Source organism: Girardinichthys multiradiatus, chromosome 10 (genome assembly GCF_021462225.1).
Source record: "Girardinichthys multiradiatus isolate DD_20200921_A chromosome 10, DD_fGirMul_XY1, whole genome shotgun sequence".
Classification (NCBI taxonomy): Eukaryota; Metazoa; Chordata; class Actinopteri; order Cyprinodontiformes; family Goodeidae; genus Girardinichthys; species Girardinichthys multiradiatus.
The window spans coordinates 1,419,246-1,436,835 of record NC_061803.1 but is presented as its reverse complement, the minus strand read 5'-3'; the positions used below and the strand labels follow the sequence as shown (position 1 = coordinate 1,436,835).

The 17,590-nt window shown below is 43.9% G+C and overlaps 1 protein-coding gene across 1 annotated transcript in view; it reads right to left on the bottom strand.

The window, feature by feature from the left end:
- Nucleotides 1-10,005: 10,005 nt before the first annotated feature.
- shisa9a (shisa family member 9a) overlaps nucleotides 10,006-17,590 on the bottom strand; it is a 75,122-nt gene continuing 67,537 nt past the window's right edge. Inside the window, exon 4 of the mRNA XM_047376200.1 lies at nucleotides 10,006-16,744. Coding sequence (XP_047232156.1) covers nucleotides 15,876-16,744 — 869 coding nt within the window. The 3' untranslated portion in view covers nucleotides 10,006-15,875. The remainder of the gene's footprint in view (nucleotides 16,745-17,590) is intronic.

The following is a 17,590-nucleotide window of genomic DNA, read 5'->3' as shown; positions in this document are numbered from 1 at the left end:
TAAAATAATATTTGATCTGATCTTACATTGTGAATGGTTGTCTAAACGTTTGCTGATTATTGTCTAAATTGGTTCCAAGACTAAATTAACTTCATTTCCAGATTCTTCAAGATAATCCTTGGTTCTCAAACATAAACATTGCATGGTAATGTTGCATCACTCTTTTGGTCATAATTATCAATCATCTTTAATCAACTTGTTTATATTGTTCATAGTCCATTAGTCTTCATTATTCTTTAATTCTGCTTGGTAGTTTAGTTGGATTGTTTTAGCAAAGTAAAGAGTTTGTTGATTGAAATATGTTTGACTTTGAGTTGACTTATTTTTGTTAATAAATTCTTGTATTTTAAGAAATTGTGTAAATTCATTCCATATATGTGCAGAGTTTATGCTGTTCAATAATGTCAGACCTCGTCTCACACCTTTCTATTTGGTCCTAATACCATCGCCTTACTGGGCTGGTATTCACAGGACAACCCTTAAAAGACCGAAATATTATTTGATCAAATATTAAAATATTAATATTAAATATTAAATAATATTCTCAGATTAATAATCACAGCAACAGAAAACAGTCAAAGAAATCAGTAGTGAAAATCACTTTTATTACAAATATGAAAACAGATTACCTCTAAATGGAACCAGTTGTTCATCCACTGTTACTTCAGGCCCTGGATTGTAGAGGTAGGGCAGCAGCTCCACCCACTTGTCCCATACCTCTCTTATGGCTGCAAGTTTGTCTGTCACACGTCTTGCTGGTCTTGACTCACGGTCATCAAATCGTAGCAGTCTTGAGGAGGTGTGAAAGACTTTGCTGACACCTGCTGAGATTAGCAGCCCTAAGTAGGCCTGCAGGTCAATCTCATCCATCTTTTTCCAGCTGTCTCCATATTTGCGAAAACCCTCCAGATTTGTCATCCCCAGGATTATTTTTTCTATTGCTGTTGTGATAAAAAGGTAGAATGTAGAGACAATATCATGGGCATGAGAAACGGCATACCTTGTGGGTCCTGGGGTTATCTTTATGATGTTTTGTTCTGCATGCCTGCCGTGTTGGTCATATGCTGCTGAGGACCATGTTATTTTGCCATTTTTTGAAAGGAAAGTCTCTCTTTCAGCTTCAGGGTTTTCTTCTTCTTCTGAAGATGATTCATCATGCTCTGGGTTGAATTCATCCCCATCTTCTTTTTCAGATACATCCTCCACTTCCTCTTCTGAATCAGAGTTGTCTTGCTGGACATCTGAGAAAATCAGCTCTACAGCGTCTTCAGCAGTACAACGCACACTCATGGCTTCAGCACAGACAGAATTCAGGGTCCTGTTATCTGCAGCTTCTTTATAACCTCTGGAAATAAACAGGTGGTCTTCTGAAGCCTGCGAGAAACCACCTGATTTTCCTTGTTAACTTCTGCTACTGATTGATCTGAGATACATCTAAAACATTGTAACATTCTGTGGTTTGTAAATAACTCTGTGACCTTGATTTCAACTCTATTTGTCTCACGGGTCATTTTGACCCGAAGACCACCTTTGTACCTTTCTTTGTACAGCTTATATGGAAATGTGAATAAAAGGAACATTTCACTTTTTCTATTGTTGGGGCCAATCTAGGAAAAGTCATAAAATTTCAAGTTAAAAAAATAGCATTTAGTGGATTTTTTGGGGGGTTTTAACACAGTGGCGGGTCATTTTGACCCGAGGACAACAGGAGGGTTAATAACTATCAATATGAAGGTTGTGCTGTGGACGGGAGTATTACTTTATCCTTGGCATGTTTTTCTCTCTCAGAAGTGATTTCTGTCATGCTCTATGGGTTTGTTTCTATTTATTTTTTAGGATTTTAGTTGTTTGTGTATCACCTTGGATCAGGACAGACATGCAGGTCTGATCTGTATCATTTACAGCTGACAAAATGCAACAAAGGCATTTCAAAGATGAAAAATAAAGTCAATAAATTTCATGTATGATGAAATCTAAACCAGTGCTAAAAGCAAGGGTTCTCCACCCAGGGTGTCATTCATCAGGAGGCGGACAGGATACTCACCAAAAAGGTTATCTGTCATTTGTACCATGAGCAAGTTTTCTATTGCTTGTTATTTTGATGTATGAATAATAATATAGCAGTGAAAGGTGATGTTTGTTTTAGTGGGGACACCCAGAGTTTAGGAAGAGAACTCCAGGGGTGGAGTCTTAAGACATAAACAGTCATTTTCATGCTGTTTCATCCCAATGTTCTTGTGTGGTGACTAATCTGATGAATGTAATTATTTTACTATCATGTGATTTGGAGGCTACTGTTATAAGGAAATGTTGGAGGGTCTTTCTTTGTGTGGCTTTTTGCTACTTTTGGTCTGAGAGACCAAAGACCAACCAGAGGAAAACAAAGAGATGGACATTTTTTTACAGAAGTCATCTTTTATTGCCACGTAAGAAAGTTTTATATATAACAATACTGTTAGAGGACAAATTAACAACAGTAAAACAGAAATATCCCTGTAAAGCCCTCCCAAATGAAAAGAAAAAACAGTCATAGCAACACTATGGCAATATATTTCTGGAACAATACATCTGCTATATTTTTATTTAAGTAAATGTTTTTACAGTAATTCTTATAGTACCAAAATACAGCTTTTTCATAACTTACTCTCACAAGTTATAAAGTCAGTGAACAGTAAAAGGACAATGGGGCATCACGGTGCATATTAGAAGCTACTGTGCAAACAATAGTGGGCAATGGTCTCTACCATAGAAAATATGCTTTACTAGTCACGCATAAATGCTGCGTTGGGGCCATACTGTACGTAGCCATATACACATATGCATAAATACCACAGACTGGTCTGGACATCAAAAATAGAAAGTTGGATCTCGTATAGGTTTGTATGGAATGCACGATTAACACCCAAAAGAGTTAATCAGTGAGCCATTTTATAACTGATAATCTCGGTAAAGGACCGTTGTTTTTTTCTCGTGCTGCAAATATGATTTATTTTTAAAATATTAGGAAACCCTCAATAAAAAGGGTAATGGAATAGTTCAGGATTTTTTATTGAGCTGTTTAAAGATTATGAGCAGGCGATTTCTTACCTGCATTAGATAACAGTTTTGGCTTGGCTTTATTTAGTATAAATCCAGAGGCTGAAGCTAACATCTAGCAAATTTAAACAGTCTCAAAAAAATGACAGCAGTTGATGCTAACTCTACAGTATGAATGAACGCTTTAAATACTGTCACATTTTCAGTGAGTGGTTATTTTCACAGAAATGGCTGCACATTATTTACATAGGTGATCAATGTAGGAGGCAGTGCGCCACCAAGGATCTTCCTGTAGGAAACATGTACTGAGAACGGGATTTAAAAACATTTCCGTCAAACTACCTCATAGAAAAGTAAATAAGTGTAAAAATCCACACAACAGCATTAACTTAAAACTACAAACTACGTTTATTTCTTTTTATGTCAGTTACTCTGTGAAGAAATAATCAACTTTTATATGAATAACTGTCCAAGACTGCTTAATGGTTAACAAAGTATTGTTAGCATAAACTGCAATAAGTGTTTTTAGAGGCTGGAGTTGTTTTACACATTCAGGGTCCAATTTGTTTTTGTTTTTTTCTTCTCACACCAGCCGTTCGCTTCAGCCTCCAGGTTTAACTAACCTGGGCACAGACTAAATTAAGATGACATGAGCGTTATCTATTGCAAGTAAGATATTAATTGCTTAAAATCTTTCAACATAACCTTCCTTCAAAAATCCTGAGCCGTCCCTTTTATAACCAAAGAACTTTTCTAATTCACTGGAGATGAAACGCTTGCAGAAAGTGTGGAACTAGCAGGAACATTTCATGTGGACTTCAGGAAAAAAGTTATACGTGTATGAAATACCCCATAGGAACAGACCCTGTGAAGCATTAGTGGATAACCAACACTGCATCCTGCCTGTCTCTGTGCGCATGAGTGGACAGTTCTGGATTAACGAAAACCTTGTGTATAAAAATAAGCCCGACACAAAGCTGTAGACCCATGTGATGAGATCCTTTCTAATCACACAGAGGCTGCTCCTCGTTGGCTGCAGTGCTTCACAGCATCTCCAGCTGAACAGCAGAAAAGAAAAATAAAACAGGATGTTTTTGAAAATGTATCTTATGTTGGAGCCCTTTTATGTCTGTCCAATGAACTGTATATGTCACAATTTATCAATAACAACGCAGCTCCTCTTCTTCTCGTTACTAAACAGAGCGTACTGCATTTTAACCGTATTCATCCCCACCAGTAAACAGATATTTACAGACATCGTTTTCAGATTCAGGCTGACATCAAGAACAATCTGTGCTTTAAATCTTCAGCAAAATCTCGACAGTAGTTAGAAAAATGACCCAACAGAACAGGAGCAGACCAAACGGACTGGTACCTGGAGAGATGATTCAGGAATGGTCCAAGCAACATGAAATATGCTTGGACCTTTAAGTGTGTGTGTGCGTGTGTGTGTGCCATCATTGCGTTTCATTCACTGAAGACATTTGGCAAAATCAATCATTTGAAGCTAGTTTCTCATCATCTCTGGATATTATCGTCTTTTTTCCTCCCTATAAATAATGAAGGGAACTGTTCATCTCATTTCTCAGAGTTTTGCAGATTAAAGACCACAGTGAGGACTTATGAAGCCCCTCTGGCCACCGTCTCCAATGCAGAGCCAGGCCTGCCTCTAACTGTAATATTCCTTGTAGATGAATATTGTTGTTTTGCTCTGCTGAACAAAGCAGCTGATTTGAGGGACTCTTGATGCTTTATTGGCATAATATGCCTCTTTATAACCAAGCCAAGAGAAAGGAAAGTGTGAATCCCAATCACATATTTAGTTAGGGCCAGATTTATTCATATCCATGACAGATTTAGATTTAAAATTATTTTCATTCAACTAAGAAGTTATTTTCTATCAGGAAATTAGTATTCATTTCATAAAAAAATGTTGTTTTTATTTTATTAAACTATGGCATGTCAAAAATGATTTCATCCCTTTCTCAATAATTAATTCTTGATTAGCATTCCAGCAGTCAGACACAACTGAGTAAACTTAAACGTGCAAGTGTTGTGAATAATTTATGTCTTAACTGTATATCCACATGTACATGTATGGGTTCTGCTCAAGCTGGATGGATACTAACTGGGCCTGGGTTCACAGTGGGCTTCTTATATGACTAAACAGAACCTGTATCAGTAAAACCAGAACTCTCCCTTTGTACAGTAAGTCTTGGCAAGGTCTCAAATAGGTATAAACACTAAATGAATTAGTTCAAATTAAGCAACATGAGTATAGAACCCATGTTGGTTCATCTTTATACCCAGAGCCCTGCTACACCAATCCTAAGCCACTAATCAGCATTTTCAGCCCGTTTCCTACACATATGGACCTCAGGGCGACCTCATATGTAAACGTTACCTTGGTTTCTATTTAGTGGTGTTTTAAAGAGGAACCCACTGGGTTAGTTGGAGCTCGGACTCAGTTCAGCTTTATATTCATGTGTTTTTTGCGAGGGTAGTGGGTCTGTTTGCCTTGGAGCTTCCCCTCCTTCCTGTTCTGCTTCTGTCTCTCCTGCTGTTTGCTTTTCCTTAAGCTCTTTTTAATTTAACACTGGTGACCAGTTCAGAATTGGTCTCATTAATTTATCTGGTGTCAAATGTGACCATGGCTGACTCCTGTTTACTGTTTAAATTGGTTTTATCCGGCACCGATCCCACATTGCACAGTTCAGTCACTGACAAGAAGAGGTGACAGTGTTCAAGCTGTGACCCAAACACACTTGAGTCACTCCCAACTGTTGCCAAATGCTTCCTGTGGCTTAGTGTTTGTCTTACATTACTCTCAGTGAACACAAAGGGATTTTGAATTGGTTTCAGGTGAAAAATATCAAATATGAAAAAATGCCAACAACATTTTTCCTTTCATTTAATTTCTCATGTTTAGCAGCTAAATAGTTTGACACATGGGGAGCATATTCACCTTCATTCTGACATAATGTAAATTTACAGTGGCTCTTGAATGGGACACACCCCTGTTAAAATACCAGGTGACATGAAAACATGATAGATCATTTCCAAATTTTCTCCACCTTTTTTTGTGACATATATTCATCATCAGGGGTCTGCAGCTCCAGTCCTCGAGTGCCACTGTCCTGCAGCTTTTGGATGGATCCATCATCCAGCACACCTCAACCAAAAGGCTGAATTACCTCCTTGGCATGTCAGCAGCCATTTATTAATCATTCTTTTGATTCAGGTGTGCTGGAGCAGGGATGCATCCAAAGGTTACAGCACAGTGACACTCGAGGACTGGAGTTGCATCCTTTAAGGAGGAACAGGTAAAAGAAAAAGCTGCAATAATGTGCTTATTGCACAAAGCCTTTATATTTAATTTGTTGAAAAGCCTTTGGATTCAGTTTCAGCGTGCAGTCTTCCTGTCTTCAAACTTTCCATCAGTTATAGTGAATCTGATTAACCTGAAACAATGTTTTCTACATATTTGATCATTTGCATCATTTAACTTAAGCCACAGTTCGAAGAGCAGTTACACTGGATAAAAAATTACCTTATTGTACCAAGGTGATAGTCAGGACTAGGGTACAGCACACCTTATACACTGTGTATATGCTATGGCACAGGGAAGGTAGGCATCAGTAATGGGAAATATTATTCCCAACAGAGCTGGCAGCAACACTGCAGGAGCTGCAGGAATTTCCCGTTATTGCTGGATTTACAGGTGAAAAGTATCTCCTTGAACCGTCACCTTAATGTGGTGGAGGGGTTTGAGTGCTCAAATGATCCTAGAGGCTATGTTGTCTGGGTCCTAAATGCCCCTGGTAGGGTCTCCCATGGCAAACAGGTTCTATGTGATGGGTCAGACAAAGAGTGGTTCAAGAACCCCTCATGAAGAACACAATATCGAGGCACGTGACGTCGCCCGGTACGGCGGAGCCGGGGTCCCACCCTGGAGCCAGGCCTGGGGTCGGGACTCGTCGGAGAGCGCCTGGTGGCCGGGTTGCTCCTCGCGGGACCCGGCCGGGCCAAGCCCGAACGAGAGACGCGAGGCCATCCCCCAGTGGGCCCACCACCTGCAGGGGGAACCGTGAGGGACCGGTGCAAAGAGGATTGGGTGGCGGACGAAGGTGGAGACCTCAGCGGCCCGATCCCCGGATGGCTCTAGGGACGTGGAATGTCACCTCGCTGGGGGGGAAGGAGCCTGAGCTGGTGCGGGAGGTCGAGAGATATCGACTAGAAATAGTCGGGCTCGCCTCCACGCACAGCGTGGGCTCTGGAACCCATCTCCTTGAGAGGGGTTGGACTCTCTTCTACTCTGGAGTGGCCCACGGGGAGAGGCGGCGGGCTGGTGTGGGTTTGCTTGTTGCCCCCCAGCTCAGCCGTCTCGTGTTGGGGTTTACCCCAGTGGATGAGAGGGTTGTATCCCTGCGCCTTCGGGTTGGGGAGAGGTCTCTGACTATCATTTCAGCCTACGGGCCGAGTGGTAGTGCAGAGTACCCGGCCTTCTTGGCGTCCCTGTCGGGGGTGCTGGAAAGTGCCCCTCCCGGGGACTCCATTATTCTGCTGGGGGACTTCAACGCCCACGTGGGGAACGACAGTGACACCTGGAGAGGCGTGATCGGGAGGAATGGCCTCCCTGATCTGAATCCGAGGGATGTTTTGTTATTGGACTTCTGTGCTAGTCACGGATTGTCCATAACGAACACCATGTTCAAACATAAGGGTGTCCATCAGTGCACTTGGCACCAGGACACCCTAGGCAGGAGGTCGATGATCGACTTTGTTGTCGTATCATCAGACCTTCGGCCGCATGTTTTGGACACTCGGGTGAAGAGAGGGGCTGAGCTGTCCACTGATCATCACCTGGTGGTGAGTTGGATCCGCTGGAGGATGAGAAAGCCGGACAGACTCGGCAGGCCCAAGCGCATAGTGAGGGTCTGCTGGGAACGCCGGGCGGAGCCCTCGGCCAGGGATGTATTCAACTCCCACCTCCGGGAGAGCTTCGACCAGATCCCGGGGGATGTTGGAGACATAGAGTCCGAGTGGACCATGTTCTCTGCATCTATTGTCGATGCTGCTGCCCATAGCTGCGGCCGTAAGGTCTGCGGTGCCTGTCGTGGCGGCAATCCCAGAACCCGGTGGTGGACACCGGCAGTAAGGGATGCTGTTAAGCTGAAGAAGGAGTCCTATCAGTTGTGGTTGGCTTGTGGGACTCCTGAGGCGGCTGACGGGTACCGTGAGGCCAAGCGTGCTGCGGCCCGGGCTGTGGCAGAGGCAAAAACTCGGGCCTGGGAAGAGTTCGGTGAGGCCATGGAGTAGGACTACCAGTTGGCCTCGAAGCGATTCTGGCAAACCGTCCGGCGCCTCAGGAGGGGGAAGCAGTGCTTTGCCAACACTGTTTATAGTGGGGGCGGGAGACTGCTGACCTCGACTGAGGACATTATCGGGCGGTGGAAGGAGTACTTCGAGGATCTCCTCAATCCTGCCATCACGCATTCCGTGGTGGAAACAGAGGCTGGGGACTCGGGGTTGGACTCTTTCATCACCCAGGCTGAAGTCACCGAGGTGGTTAAAAAGCTCCGCGGTGGCAAGGCTTCGGGGGTGGATGAGATCCGCCCTGAGTACCTCAAGTGTCTGGATGTTGTAGGGCTGTCATGGTTGACATGCCTCTTCAACATTGCGTGGCGGTCGGGGACAGTGCCTCTGGACTGGCAGACTGGGGTGGTGGACCCCCTTTATAAGAAGGGGGACCGGAGGGTGTGTTCCAACTACAGGGGGATCACACTCCTCAGCCTCCCTGGTAAGGCCTACGCCAGGGTATTGGAGAGGAGAGTCCGACCGATAGTCGAACCTCGGCTTCAGGAGGAACAGTGTGATTTTCGTCCCAGCCGTGGAACACTGGACCAGCTCTATACCCTCTACAGGGTGCTCGAGGGTTCATGGGAGTTTGCCCAACCGGTTCACATGTGTTTTGTGGACCTGGAGAAGGCATTCGACTGTGTCCCTCTTGATGCCCTGTGGGGGGTGCTCCAGGAGTATGGAATCGGGGGCCCTTTATTAGGGGCCATCCGGTCCCTGTACGAGCTGAGCAGGAGTTTGGTCCGCATTGCCGGCACTAAGTCGGACCTGTTCCCGGTGCATGTTGGACTCCGGCAGGGCTGCCCTTTGTCGCCGGTCCTGTTCATAACTTTTATGGACAGGATTTCTAGACGCAGCCAAGGGCCGGAGGGGGTCTGGTTTGGGGACCAGTGGATTTCGTCTCTTCTTTTTGCGGATGACGTGGTCCTGCTGGCCCCCTCTAGCCAAGACCTACAGCATGCGCTGTGGCGGTTCGCAGCCGAGTGTGAAGCGGCTGGGATGAGGATCAGCTCCTCCAAGTCCGAGGCCATGGTACTCGACCGGAAAAGGGTGGCTTGTCCTCTTCAGGTTGGAGGGGAGTTCCTGCCTCAAGTGGAGGAGTTTAAGTATCTCGGGGTCTTGTTCACGAGTGAGGGAAGAATGGAGCGGGAGATCGACAGACGGATCGGTGCAGCTGCCACAGTAATGGGGGCGCTGTGCCGGTCCATTGTGGTGAAGAGAGAGCTGAGCCGAAAAGCAAAGCTCTCAATTTACCGGTCGGTCTACGTTCCTACCCTCACCTATGGCCATGAACTTTGGGTCATGACCGAAAGAACGAGATCACGGATACAAGCGGCTGAAATGAGCTTCCTCCGTAGGGTGGCCGGGCACTCCCTTAGAGATAGGGTGAGGAGCTCGGCCATCCGGGAGGAGCTCGGAGTAGAGCCGCTGCTCCTCCACATTGAGAGGAGCCAGTTGAGGTGGCTCGGGCATTTATACCGGATGCCTCCTGGACGCCTTCCTCGGGAGGTCTTCCAGGCACGTCCCACCGGGAGGAGGCCCAGGGGACGGCCCAGGACACGCTGGAGGGACTATGTCTCTCGGCTGGCCTGGGAACGCCTTGGGCTCCCCCTGGAGGAGCTGGAGCAGGTGTCTGGAGAGAGGGACGTCTGGGCGTCTCTGCTGAGTCTGCTGCCCCCGCGACCCGGTCCCGGATAAGCGGAAGACGACGAACGAACGAACGAAGTATCTCTTGCATTTTCCATATATCTGGACCAGAGAGAAGACTTGCAGGAAAAGAAACGCTTTTCTTCCATTGAAAAGCTTCATGCCTGGTTAAAATCTCCCCAAACCTCGAGGGAGAACATGTCATGGTCTGGTGAAACCAAACCTAAGCTTTTAGGCCACAAAAACAACCATCAGCATTACCAACCCACCATACCCACAGTAAAGCATGGTGGTGGCAACATCATGCTCTGGGGTGACCTTTGTACAGGTGGAACTAAGGTTTTGTCACTGTAGGTGAATATAGAAACACTTCCTGTCAACCAAGTCACCAAAAATAAAGGGTTACGTTTTGTAAACTCCTTGTGAGGATCCAGACTGGGAAGACAATCTGGGGGGTCACCTGAAGAGTGCTTTGGACAACAGATGTTCCCACAGTTTGATGGATTTAGGGAACCTTTGTAAGGCAGAGGAGGCAAATCAAGATGCTGCATGCTGTAGACTCCAACTAAAGAAGACTGAATGCTGAAACAAACAAAAAAAAATTTAAGAACATATTAATGCAACCAGGGTAGTGCAGCTATTATAATCTTTATTTTGTTCCCCCTTGCAGATGAATTTGGTTTACAGTTAGTTGAATTACACAGGATGATAAATTAAAGACGGAACAAGTTTGGAAATGACTGATCAGGGTTTCATGTTTTCACATGACCAGAACCGTCCAGATCCACAATTTCTGTGCGGTTGCTGGTATAACAACACAACTGTCCTTGTTTGGAACAATTTTAGGTGGATATGAAGTTCATCTCCAACATGAATGTGTCAGAAGGTTAAATGCTGACTGACAATTTGGCTTTAACTTCTAAAAAGCCACAAGCTGCAGTATAAGGTATTTCTCTGTTGTCTATGAATATAAACAATATACGACAGGTTAAATACTAAATAATGTTGTTTTAATGTTGCAGCTAAGAAGCCAGTTTTTCTGCTAAGCTTGGTCCATTTTCAGCGGTCAGGATGAGATAGGAGTCAAAATAAACAACCCAAAAGCAAGCTTCACTCATCCTTTAAATGCTTCTGGGAAAAATGCACCATTGTTGACATCATCTGGAATATTTAGAGGCCGTTTGACCCTTCAGACCGCCAGTGTCTTTTCTCTGCAGCTGCATTTTTTCTCTGACTGACTGACGAATGATGTCAGACATCACTGCCTTCTGAACCCACTCATCTGTGGTCCTGACCCTATCAGCCGTGACCCAGACAGAGCAGCCACATCCCAGCTTTCTGACTGGTTTATTTGGGCCCCTAATTGTGAGCAATGATAATCTTGCTTTGATTTGTTTCCCAATTGTTTCTGCTGCTCTGCCTGCTCACCAGTTGTTGGCTCCATAAATTGGCACTATAAGGAAGCCTTGACAAAATGTCTGCAGCTTTCTGCCTGGCTGCATTCATTCAATTGGCTCTGATCACAAACTCTGACCTTTCCGTTCACTCTGGAACCATCAAAACTACAATCCGCCAGGGAAAAGAGCGAGATCTGTGAAAGATTCCGGGTGGCTGCAGACAGGGTTTTTGAATCATATGATTATCTTTGTTCTGTTTGGGTTTAGATGTCTTCAGAGACTGCTTACTGAAGATGGATTTACACACATAGCCAAGGCAAATGTCAGTGAAGCAAAATATATGCGGTGTTCAAGGGGATAGAAACAGCAAAGAAAATTACTTTTTCTTTGCCTTGCAGAATAAACCACTTTAATTTCCCATTTTTACAACCTATACAGGGACAACCGCTGGAAGTGTGTCTCTCCACGACTGTAGCGTCTGATTACAGGCAGTATTTATCAAAACAGCAGCTTGTTTGTCATATTTCTGCTCTTAAATTCTTCTAAAAGAACCTTACACCCACAGTAAAACATGGTGGTGGCTGCATCATGGCTCAAAGGTTACTCTTCCTCCAATGAAACTACAGTGTTTATCAAGGCAGATGAAAGTTATCACTTCCTGATCCCATAAAGCTGCGATGAGTCCATGCATGCTGCCAAACTGAGCAAAGACTGGCTTCAGCAGAGAAAAATGAACATTTAGAGTCTAGAGCCAAATCTGTGTGGTGATCTGAAAAGGGAGAGATGTCCTCACAATCTGAAAGATTAATCATCTGAATTTTACATGATTAATTTTGTGTTGGTTGGGTTTGGTTCCCCTCAGAGACAATATCAGGATCTTCTCACACAGCCTGGCGAAAAGTCTGTGCAGTGTTCAAAGGGACAGGCAGTGGTACAAAACTGAAGAATAACATTTTTACCTTTTACATTTTTTAGCTCACACAAGGGAAACCAAACACATCTCTCAAAATGCAATATTATCTCTGATTATTCATCAATCTCAAGTAGTTTCTGATATTTCTGCATTGAAACTATTCCCTTCATATAATGTATAAAGGGAGAAAGGATAAATAGAAACAGATACGAAGAGAGAAAGGCTATGTATATTACTGTTCTGTATAAAAAGCATAATGTCAGTAAGAGCTACAAAGGGGCCGAGATCTGGAGTTTCACAGTCTTTCTTGAACAGCAGATGAAGAAGCGGCGCTGACTCTTCGTCTCTCTGCTGGGATGATACCTGCCGCTTGGCATGCGTGGATCTGGTGGGCGTCCTGTATATGTGACGCATCGTAATACTCTGTCAACTTTTTAATTCCCGTTCCGTGCCTTCAGTCGGGTCCCAGGTCTTTGGTCATGTGACCCTCGAAGGCAGCAGGGTGTTGCACAGCATTCGTCAAAAATATCCTCTTTATCTCACACTTGGCCTGCTTAGTCATTTTTGATTTAGATGCTGTAATAAAACGTGTCTCTGACAGGCACATTATAATTTAACATATTTCTCTCTCACCAGATTGTCACATGCACCTCTTCGTCGCTTTTTCTCCAGGTTTAAAACAAGCTTTTAACACTTCTCTTTGCTTTTTGCCAACCTACAGACCTGTTGTTGTGGGTCCAAGCCTCTCGACAGCTGTTTGTGCTTCTATGTTCTCACTTCTTCTCTGCTAAAATCTTTATTTAATCACAGAGACGGCGCTCTAGACGAGAGAACTGTAGCTGTTGCTGCTGAGTTAAAATAAAACAGAAACATGCAAACAGGCTTGAAGAAGCCCTTCGAAGGTTTGGCCTATTTGTCACACTCACAGGCTTATTTCTATATTTGAGTCATTTAACCCACATAGATTTTTCCAGATGGTTGTTTTCTCCTTCTGGGGCTTGAAGCTCGAGGTCAGTGAATGAACTAATAGAGAAAGCTCCTTGTGGCAGTGGTTTTAGCAGGTTAGATATATGTATTAGTTTTACATACACTGCCTCTGTTAGTTTTTTCTTGCATCAAGTCTAGCAGTCTGAAAGGGAATCTTTAAAGCACCTTAAGGTCTAAAGTTAAGTTTGAAATAAATGTTTCTGAGATGCAGATCCACAACTTTACTGGGTGCTGTCTGAGATTTAAACTTTAAAATGGCCCATTTGGTCCACTAGAATGAGATGTTGCAGAGTGTTTATTACAGCACCCTCTGGTAAAAGGCCTTAAAGTCAATCAATTAATATTTTAGTTTATTAGAGAAATCCAACCAATATATTTAGTATGAATATTTATTCACTGGTGAAATAAAAAACCTTTTCTGTTCTTGTAAAATATACTAAACTCTACTGGAACTGTGTGCTTTGATCGGATCAAGTTAAGATTGATCTTTTCAGCAATTAAATGGTCAGGTTGTGTTTGTTTGGGTTCGCGCGGTCTGGTTATCATAAATCAGCCGGTTCAGTGTGGTCCGTCAGGGTGAGGGATTCTCTGTCCTGACCCAAGATGACCCGAGACAAATATCAATCAGTGCCTGAAAGTTTCTGAGGAAAACATGCAGCATGATTGTTGTCTTCGTCTTTCCCACAGTGCCCTCCTTTCCCTCCTCATCTTCCTCTTTTCAGTGTCAAACTCACATGATTTTGCTGCAGCAATAATCGATGCAGTCTGACAGATCAGTGTGGCCATTAAAGGGTTAGTTCAGATTTAGTTAGTTCGGAGAGTCTGCAAAGTTATAGAAAGTTGGCATAAAGTAAGTACATCCATGCATTTGGATTATGTGGAACAGGAGGGTCAGACGCTAACATTATTATAACTATGGACAGACTTTAAAATATCACACTATAGCCTAAACTTAAATTTTGTGATATAGGTATTTTAGATTTATCACAACTTATGATATTTATCCTTATATCCCACTGATATGATGTTCTTCATTTTAAGTAACTTCTAAATACCAGAAATATGCTAAATTTTCCCCCCTAGTACCTTCCACCACTCTATAAAAACTTCACAGGACCTCATCATGCTGATCTTGCACAATGGAATGTGTTCAAGCCCTGTACAAATAATGAAACTGCACAGTGTGTGTTGAGCTTCAAACAAAGAATGAATATGTCAAAAAAGGCATCCTGCTGGCTGCTAAGTACGGTGGAGGATCTGTAATGTTATGGGCCTGTTCCTCCACCAAAGGCCTCGATGATCTTTGTGAGAAACCTGGGATCTCCAGGAACTGTGATGTTTTACAGCAAGAATGTGGCTGAGGTGATTTTGTTTCCCCTCTAAAGATTTTTTTTAACTAAAGGCAAAATTTAAAGGTGGCAGAAAACGATTAATTATAGGATTGTTTACATAATATATAGAGATAACTGTATGGGTTTTATTTATACTCATAATTAATGCCAGGTTAATTATTGATGCTTCTCTGTGTTTGCAGACATATTTCATTTCCTTTCTACTGAAAAAGTGTTTCTCATGTATCAAACTCCGTCACCTGTTGCCTCTAGATTTGCTATCGAGGTATAGACATGAACGAAATCAATACTTCATCGTTAAGCATAAAGATATTTATCCAGCAACATATTTGGTTGTGCAGTTGTAGTTTTATCATATTAAAGTAGCTGCCACTTTATTCAAACTAAAGGACCTTGGGGAGTTTTTGGGGTGTTAAATAGATTTAAATAGTTAGAATTGTCCTGTTTCTGCCACAGTTATCCGTTTGGGGAAACGTGTCGCATGATGAGTCGCAGCATCTGCCCCCGGTGCTGCCTTCCCTGCCTCCTCATATCTGGGTGAGCTGTCACCAAACGGACAAAGATCAGAGCAGAACAATGCCAGCGCGACGGGGAAGAGCTTAATAAGGTGCTGTCTGCAAACCCGAAGCCCATCCACCGTCATCATCATCATTGTGTCCGTCTCCTTGAAAGCCCTCAGGAGATGCGGTTGTGAATCATGAGTGAAGGTTATTTCTTCCAGGCCGTTCAGTGTTTCATCTGGCAGTGAGGAAACGTTTCAGACAGGTTTGTGGGTATTACTGCTGTTTTTCTTTGTTACTGGGATTAATGCTTGACTCTTCATTCATGGTATTGCTTCTCAGGTTTGGTTTCCCGTAGGAACATCTGATTTCAGCCTTTCTCTAATACTCAGACATACTCATCATTACAGAGAAGGAGACAACACTCGAACATCAGCACGAATGTACAAACATCACCTGTTCTTTAGGCTCTCGGGTACTTATTGTATGTTGTCACCATCAAGGTCTTTTGAGTGATCTGATTGGTGAGCTCTGTTTTCAAGGCAACTTTCACTCAGACACGTCACGGCAATGAAGCTCCATTTCATCTGGAGCTCTGAACACCCAAGGAGTTGGCATCTCCCATCAGAGATGACTTGTGTCACCACTCCACACGCATCCTCTCCCCTCTCTTGTTCATGCTCTCTCACACAGTCACCTCTGTCTTGCTGTTGGTCACAAAGTAGGGCTGTGTGGGGAGGAAGTGTTGGCTGTGACTTTGGCCCCTAGTGCTGTGGAGCTGGTTTGGCTCCAGCACGGTACACTGGGGCCTCTTGTGCCCGTAGCTCTTCCTCCTGCCCACCGTCTCAGTCCCGTCCCAGCTCTTTATCCCAAACCCCATCACATGCCCAGTTGCGATTGTGTTGGAGCTGTAGGCAAATGGACGGCCCATCGTAGCTGAGCTCGAGCCAAAGGCGGTCTCAGCGGCCCTGGAGATGCCCAGGGAAGTGCCACCTGGCATGGTCCCCACCATATGTGCCAGGGAAGAAGCCCCAAGGCCTGGCACCTTGCTACTGTAGCTGTGAGCATGAGTGTGGGAGCTGTGGGAGCTGTGGGCAGTGTGACTGTGGCTGCCTTTGGGTTTTTGGCCATTTGGCTTGAGTCCCCCGCCTCCTACACCTGCTATGTGCCTCTCTGTCGGGAGGGTTGAGACAGACGAGATGCTGGGCATCTCAGTCACGTAGGTGGCCACAGGCTCTGGAGTCAGTGGACCTAAAGAGGTCATGGGAGTCATAGAGGTCATCGGGGTAAGCGAGGTCATCTGAGGCATGGATGTCATTGCTGTCATTGATGTCATTTGGGTCATTGAAGCCATCTGCGTCATGGTGGGGTTCATGTGATTGGAGGTCATGAGGTTTGAAGCCATGGAGTTGGCGGCCATCAGAGGAGTCATTGATGACATGTTGCCCATGGAGGGTCGGGGGTTGCTCGTCGGTTGGAGAGGAAGGCTGCTTTTTGTTGGCAGCTCCACCATCAGCCGCCGCTTGCTGTAGAGTTCACCATTGTACTTGGCAGCTAGCAAGAGAGCAGAGGACAAAAGTCAAAGGTTTGAAGTCAAAACAAACATGCTATTGAAGAGCAAATCAGAACCTTAGGATCATAGGTAGAAAGTGCTGCTTACAGGAAATCTCATAATTTTGCAGAAAGCAAAGCATTAAAACATGATATAAACTAAAGTGACAAAACCCCTTACTGCCACAAAAAGAGCAAATACCAGACCGGATGTATTTTAACTTTGTTAGTCAGCCTCTTCTTATCAAACTGGCAAAGCAGAGAGTAAAGGTCCTCTGCTGACGCCTGCAAGAAGAGGTCTGTTGTGCTACTGGAGGAGTGAAATCAAATAAACAGCCCAGAATGTATCTTTACTTTGCCTCATAGAAAGATAGAGAAATGTCTGAGAGAAGAGAACCATGCCTCTGGATACTTTAAACACTGCCTTTAAACTTATCAGGTTAGTTATTGTACCTTAACACCATTTTTGTTTTGTTCTTTGTTAAACCATTAAAAACTAACTCATGTCTAAAGGTAGTAGAGTCAAAAAGTATTCACCACCTCACAGATTAACCCTACCCTAATGGAAAAAACTATTCAAACCAACCTGACCCTATGTGGAAAAGTAATTGCCCCTTAAACCCTGATTCTGCCACCTTGGCAGCAGCTACTGCCATCAAGTATTTCCAGTGATTAACAATGAGTCTTTAACATTACGATGCAGAAACCTTGACCTACTCTTCTTTGCAGAATTAATTTAATAATATTTTAATTATATTTTCACAGCTTTTATTTCCTTCAATAAATCAAATCTGACCCACAAAAATCCAAACCAAAAATCTGTAATGGCGACGATAATTATTTACAACT